The 7,609-nt window shown below is 38.6% G+C and overlaps 1 protein-coding gene across 1 annotated transcript; it reads right to left on the reverse strand.

Moving 5' to 3' along the window:
* Positions 1–415: 415 nt before the first annotated feature.
* On the reverse strand, positions 416–4,920 carry LOC119628931 (uncharacterized). Its single transcript, XM_038013045.1, has 2 exons — positions 1,332–4,920; positions 416–471 (listed from the first exon to the last, which is right to left on the reverse strand). Exons 1-2 carry the CDS (start codon positions 4,918–4,920, stop codon positions 416–418), a joined length of 3,645 nt encoding a protein of 1,214 aa, XP_037868973.1.
* Positions 4,921–7,609: the final 2,689 nt, after the last annotated feature.

The raw sequence follows: 7,609 nt of genomic DNA on the forward strand, positions 1-7,609 counted from the left end.
GTGGGGCGTCCTCCAACCAGGTGGACTGACGACTTAGTGCGCACGGCGGGAAGTCGTTGGATGCGGAAGGCGGAGGACCGCATTATGTGGAAGGCATTGGGGAAAGCCTATGTCCAGCAGTGGGCAGATAAAGGCTGGTGATGATGATGATGATATAAAAATTTCATATTTGGTATGACATTTTATGCTACTTTGAATTTCAATTTTTTTACATCACAGAGTTTCGTTTATATACTCGTGTAACTTTATATCTATTTACTAAACGTTGTTACTATAATTTAAAACGAACTTTCCTAAAAAAATATTAGATTCCGTATAGGAAACTACATTTTCAAAATCCTCCAATAAAAAAAAAACTCCCGTTTGAACAACACTTCGTAAAGTAGCTATTTCCGTATTTCCTCAATATTCCAAATCAACCAGGCATGTCCGACAATCCGCTTTGTGCAAAGCATTTAGGTATTCCCGACACTAAAAACAAGGAATTGTATGTGAACCATGAATTTTTCTGTAGATTTATTTGTGCCTTACACATGGTTGTTTTGAAATATTGAAATTGTTTTCATACTTTGCGTATTGTGGCCTATTGAATACATTTTTTGCGAGCTGTAACCGGTTCCCCGCGTCCTTTATGAAATATTTTCATAAGGTAAATAAACAAAATGAAACGGTTTTAACGGTCGGCGTATGTTCCGATATACAATTTTAACTTAATTCAATCTGCAATTGTTTTATTAAATCCACATTTTGTTTATAAAATTGGTGTCTGAATTTCGCCAAAACAATTTAGTATATCTTATAGTATAGTATAGTATAGTATAGTATAGTATAGTATAGTATAGTATAGTATAGTATAGTATAGTATAGTATAGTATAGTATAGTATAGTATAGTATAGTATAGTATAGTATAGTATAGTATAGTATAGTATAGTATAGTATAGTATAGTATAGTATAGTATAGTATAGTATAGTATAGTATAGTATAGTATAGTATAGTATAGTATAGTATAGTATAGTATTATGGAGTTTTCTCTCGAGTTCTTGACTCGGTTTAGTTCCTAGCTCCCGCCCTGAAACCTTCAGGGAAGAGGAGGTTCGGACTCCCTTGAATTTATGAAAACTGTATTACCCAAAACTTTACTTATTATTGTGCATGTGTGTATGGCTGCTTGTTTTTGTATTATGTGTATGTTTATATTTGCTTCCAGTTTGTTTATGTATCTATGTATACTTTTTGCCACTACGCCTGTTGCGCCTATTACTATGGGGATGGTTTCTGTGTGTGTATTCCAGAGTCGTGTTAGTTCTACTTTTAAGGGGTGATATTTACTAAGTTTTTCCAGTTCTTTTGGTCCTATATTGTAGTCAGATGGTACAGTTACATCTATTAAGTAGGTTTTATTTTCTGTCTTGTCTATGTATATTATATCTGGTCTATTGTGCTTTATTGTAACGTCCGTCTGCACTGGTATCTCCCACATTAGCTTCGCGGAGCTGTTTTCTTTTATCTGAGGTTGAGTCAAATTCACCTTCCACCATAGCGAGTCTAATTCAAAATTGTGTTTTCTTCCTATTGCCCACCAAATATATTTTACTATGTTGTTATGTCTGTTCACATAGTAAGTGCCGGCCAGTTTTTCACATCCCGAGATTATATGCTCTATGGACTCGTCTTTTGCTAGGCATAGGCGACATTTACCATCGACAGATTTCTTTAGAATATCTCTTTCTATTTGTCTCGTAATTACTGCCTGATCTTGTATAGCGAATACTGAAGATTCTAACGTGGGGGACACGATTTGTTTCTTAAGCCAGCGGAACGAATACTCTCGATCTATATTACCCTTCTCTATAACGGACCTACGGAATTGTCCATGTAGCGGTTTCTCTTTCCATTTACTGATGCCAGTCTTTATTACTGCTTTCTTAATTTCAGTATCGGTGTAGTTTCTGTTTTCTGTTAATTCTATTCTTACTGCATTATTTTTACCATCTTTGTGTATTGAATGTTTATCTCTATGTTTATCGTGTTTAACTATTGCTTTTATGATTTGGTCCTGTTCATTGTTTAAATATTGCCTAAATTTAATAATCTGAGTTTTGTGTAACATTTCTATATTTATAAGTCCTCTGCCTCCTTCTTCTATGGGTAAATAGAGTCTTTCGATATCCGCTTTTTGTTGTTGGGCTTTATTCAAAGTGAGTATCTTCCTTGTCTTTATATCTATTTTGTTTAAGTCACTATTTTTGTAGTTTATTATTCCAAACGTGTATAAAAGAACTGGTGTGGCATAAGTGTTGATGGCCGTTATGAGGTTTCTCGCGCTAAGTTGTGTGTTAGTGATGCATTTTACTCTTTTGAAGTACTCTCTTTTCACCTGATCCTGAATTCTTTTATGATCTATTTTGCCTGCTTCATCTATACCTAAGTATTTATAATTTTCGTCTTCCTTCAAATGTTCGAAGTTTAAGCCACTCAACAGTATGTGACCTTCGCTCTGGTGCTCAGCTCTCCTTCCAGATGTTAAATGAAGCACATTGCATTTATTTAAGCCAAATTCCATTCCTATGTCTCTAGTAAAAATCTCTGTGCTATCAAGTAAAACTTTGAGGCTGTTCTTATTGTTGGCATATAACTTTAAATCATCCATGTATAATAAATGGTTAATAGCTGTATTGTTTTTAAGTTTGTACCCTTTTTGTATGTATTTATTCAGAAGGAATGATAAGGGATTTATACCTAAGCAAAACAGTAGTGGTGACAGCGAATCGCCTTGGAAGATACCACGGCGGACAGCTATTAGGTCTGTTGTCACAGAGGAATTCACGCCACGGGCCGCCATGATCACCTTCCATGAGGGCATAACCTTTTTTAGAAAGTCAATGATAGTAGGTGAGCATTTATACAATTCAAGAACTTTAAGTAGCCAGTCATGGGAAATACTATCAAAGGCCTTTCGATAATCAACCCAGCCCATACTAAGATTTTTCTGACACTGATGGGCGTCTTCCAGGATTGCTTTATTAATCATGAGATGATCCTTACAGCCCCGAGCGCGACGCCTACATCCTCTTTGTTCTGGAGCTAATATATCATTAGTTTCGCAGTGTTCGTATAGTTCGTTTGCAATTATAGAGGTGAGGAGTTTATACATGGTTGGCAGGCAGGCTATTGGTCTCCAGTTCTGTGGATTTTGTGTGTTATCATTCTTTGGAATTAAAATAACTTGTCCAGTGGTGAACCATTCTTCCAGCGTCTCTCTTCCATCTAATAGTTTGTTGTATAAGTGAGTAATGTGTGGGTGTATGTTAGTGAGGTATTTTAAGTAATAGTTCTGTATTTTATCGAGTCCAGGCGTTTTCCAATTATGTGTTTTTCTTATTGCGGTTTTTACTCTTTCTACAGTTATCTCTTGAAAGTTATGCTTATGTATATCATCTGTTTCATTCTGTATGTCTGCTATCCATTCTGCCTGTTTATTGTATGGTATAGGTTGTGATAAGATGGAACTCCAAAATTGTTGTATGTTTTCTTTTGTTGGAATTTCTGTCGGACTTTTTTTATTTGCACTAAGTGATCTGTAAAATGCATGTTGGTTTTCGCGAAATTGTTTGTTTTGTTCCTTTCTCTTATTAATATCTTCATACCTCTTTATCCTACCTGCCAACGCTTTGACTCTCTGGCTTAAAACTTCAACTGTCTTGTCATGGTCCATATCACTGAATATCTTGTGCTTTTCATAAAGTTTATCTTTAATTTTTATCAGTCTTCTGCTATTGACTCCTTTCTTAATTTCCACCAATCTACCTAGTTCTTTTCTAATGTCCTCAAGTTTATTCTTTATTCTTCTTTTCCAAGGGGGATCACTTCTGGGTTTTATTGTAGTGCGAGGTGTGAATGGCTTTTGCCCATTGGCAATAATGAGTGTCTTTGCCGCTGCATAAATTATGTTATTTAGTTCTCGTAAGGTGTTATGTGTATCTAATAAATTAGGAATGTATGTGTTAATTTTACCTAAATTGGCGATGAAAGTTTTATTAAATTTTGGTTTTGGTAGACAAGGTCGGTCTGTTATACATGTCTCCTTTGTTTCTGATAGTACTTGTAAAAACTGTAAAATAATTGCCTCGGGCTCATCTAAGCTTTGTGTTTGCTGTGTATGCATATCTATATTAAAAGTCCCTATTTTATCTAAAGTGTACTGATCTGTACGTATATCTGTAATCTCATCGTCTAGTAGTTGGTTAGCCTGTGTGTAAGGTGAAACATTGACGTTGTCTGTGGGTGTATGTTCCAGTACAGTCGTCAGTGTAGGTTGTGTATTGTTCACTAAAGGTGATGGTATAACTAAAATTGTATTGTTGTCAGGTAAATTACTGTTTGTTTCCCTATTAGATTGTTCTGCTCTCATTTTAATTTCTTGTAATAGCTGTGTTGAAACCCATTTTCGGTTGATTATGCTTCGGGCTTGGTTGGATAGTGTGTTGCCTGTGAATTTATGTATCTTAGGATTATTTGGATTTCTTTCTTTAAAATACATTTCTAAACGCTTCATAAAACCTACTCCTTCTGCCTTAGCCTTGTAGTAACAAAACATTAATTCGTGTATCTCTTCTGTTGACCACTTCCTTCTCGAATCATTAGTGTCTACTGAACTTGTCATGGTCTCTACCAATGGACCGGCAGAGCTAGTGGGAAGTTCCCCGCTCTGCAAAGTTACATCGGTGTCTCGGTTATGGTCGGCTGTGGTCCTTTCGGGTTCCCCGGCTCTCGCCCGCCTGTTCAACGAGAAGCCACTGACGGTCCGTATACTGTCACATCCAGCGTCAGCTCCAGACGTGCCCCGACGATCACCCTCGGGTAGCGACATTAAACGTTTACTTTTATTTCTTCTCTCCATTTGTTTGGGGGTTGCCATGGCCCTTTTGGTCAACTGATTGGTAATTTCGTTTCAGATGTCCGCCTCTCACGTGGTTTAGATGTTTTACACGGACGTGGGGTTGGGCTTTGAGAGGCTAGTATAGTATAGTATAGTATAGTATAGTATAGTATAGTATAGTATAGTATAGTATAGTTTATATCTTAATTACATTAAAGGACAAACCCGAAATCCATACAAACTTGGGCCTGGCGTTACAGTGCTAGAATTTGGGCATAAGTTACAATACCTAAGAAGGTTTCATGAGCCCAATTTTCAGGTCTCCCAGCAATGGCCAAATTGGTAAAATCAGACAATGTTTACATTTTAGGTTATGTTTATTGTTCGAGATATTTTAATAAAAACGATATTTTTGAGGCTGTTTCCTACTAAAGATGAGTAATTTTTTTTACGAAACAGGTTGCAGCAACAGGTTGCTTTAAAATAAAAATGGAGCCTGTTACGAGAAATCGCGCGTCCCCGTCATCTGACTGCCGGAGTCCCGCAAGGCTCCGCACTCTCCCCGTTACTATTTAGTTTGTATATCAACGATATACCCCGGTCTCCGGAGACCCATCTAGCGCTCTTCGCCGATGACACGGCTATCTACTACTCGTGTAGGAAGATGTCGTTGCTTCATCGGCGACTCCAGACCGCAGTAACCACCATGGGACAGTGGTTCCGGAAGTGGCGAATAGACATTAACCCCACGAAAAGCACAGCGGTGCTATTCAAAAGGGGTCGCCCTCCGAATACCACTTCGAGCACCCCACTCCCCAGTAGGCGCGTAAACACCTCCGCCGTTAGCCCCATCACTCTCTTTGACCAGCCCATACCGTGGGCCCCGAAGGTCAAATACCTAGGCGTCACCCTCGACAGAGGGATGACATTCCGTCCCCACGTAAAAACGGTACGCGATCGCGCCGCGTTTATACTAGGACGACTCTACCCAATGCTTTGTAGACGAAGCAAACTGTCCCTCCGTAACAAGGTAACCCTCTACAAAACTTGCATACGCCCCGTCATGACGTATGCAAGCGTAGTGTTCGCTCACGCGGCCCGCACCAACTTGAAACCCCTTCAGGTAATACAATCCCGATTCTGCAGGATAGCCGTCGGAGCACCATGGTTCCAGAGGAACGTGGACCTCCACGATGACCTGGAGCTCGACCCCGTCAGTAAGTATCTACAGTCGGCATCGCTGCGCCACTTTGAGAAGGCGGCACGACATGAGAACCCTCTTGTCGTGGCCGCCGGAAACTACATACCCGATCCTGTAGACCGTTTGGTAAACCGTCGACGTCGCCCAAAGCACGTCATCACGGATCCTCCTGATCCACTAACGGTGCTTTTAGGCAATACAAGCACCGGTCACCGTCCTCGCCGAACCCGTCGCTTGCGACGAAGGGCTCGACGAGCGAATTAACCCACAGACACAGCCCACTGAGTTTCTCGCCGGATCTTCTCAGTGGGTCGCGCTTCCGATCCGGTGGTAGATTCTGCGAAGCACTGCTCTTGCTAGGGCGGTGTTAGCAATTCTCCGGTTTGAGCCCCGCGAGCTCACCTACACAAGCTAGGGCAAGCTGAAATAGCCTCTCAAGGCTATCAGCATAGGTAGGAAAAAAAAAAAAAAAAAAAAAAAAAAGAAATCGCGCGTTAGGTTGTTTACGAAAACGAACGAAAGCCAAAAATTAAAAACAACGTAATGCGAAACGCGCTGCGCACGAAATGATTTTTTTAAGGGATTTTATGACCTCGTAACTAAGACCTTTAGGTCAGTCTTATTTTAATTTTAATGAAAACTTTTTTATATGAAAAACTATATTTATATGATAACTTTTTTATATAAAATATAAATCATTACGTGCTCCCATATTATCTCATCACATTTCATTTCATTTTATTTCATGCCTTTTTTATTTTTATTTTTTATTGCTTAGATACCCATCGACGAGCTCACAGCCCACCTGATGTTAAGTGGTTACTGGAGCTCATAGACATCTACGACGTAAATGCGCCACTCACCTTGAGATATAAGTTCTAAGGTCTCAGTATAGTTACAACGGCTGCCCCGCCCTTCAAACTGAAACGCATTACTGGTTTACGGCAAAATCCAAAATATCTTCAGTTGGCAACATTAAAGATAACATAACACGATTTGATACATTTGTGTTTTCTATGGCATAGTCACATTAATATAAAAATGCAAAACTACCCTTTCATGCTATATTTAATGTTTTCAGTTGTAGATATTTTGAATTGCCGCCATTATAAGTAGTTGTGTCACGATTCGATGGCCATACTCTATTTACATTGATTAAAATACCTATAAAAACAGTCATTTATCCTAAAGCAAAAGAGTATTAATTATTTTTTACACTTAATTTCCACTAAATCGATCCTATTTTATGGATGTTCTAATTCTAATCCGCACGTTTGTGGAGCTAGTTACGTATATTGAAATAAGTGTTGCAGATGTTTACAAAGATTGTTTAAAACAAAAAATTGAATTCAACTTATTTTCTACACTTGGCCATTGTCAATGAAGCTAAGATTTCAATAGGTTAATCAAGCAAAATAGACGAATTTTTTGGTACATATCTCATTCGTGTAACGCTTAGGCCCAAAATGGGGTTTCTCCTTTTACATTTATAGCTGTGAGTAATAATAATGTAAGCCTATTGAACCA

Source organism: Bombyx mori, chromosome 9, assembly GCF_030269925.1.
Source record: "Bombyx mori chromosome 9, ASM3026992v2".
In the NCBI taxonomy this organism is placed as follows: Eukaryota; Metazoa; Arthropoda; class Insecta; order Lepidoptera; family Bombycidae; genus Bombyx; species Bombyx mori.

What these genes read in the sequence shown, in the direction of transcription:
- LOC119628931 (XM_038013045.1), bottom strand. Translation starts at nt 4,920, where the DNA reads ATGGCAACCCCCAAACAAATGGAGAGAAGAAATAAAAGTAAACGTTTA. An exon ending in AAAAGAACTGGAAAAACTTA is followed by an intron (nt 472 to 1,331) that starts GTAAATATCACC and finishes CCTTGTTTTTAG; the next exon opens with TGTCGGGAATACCTAAATGC.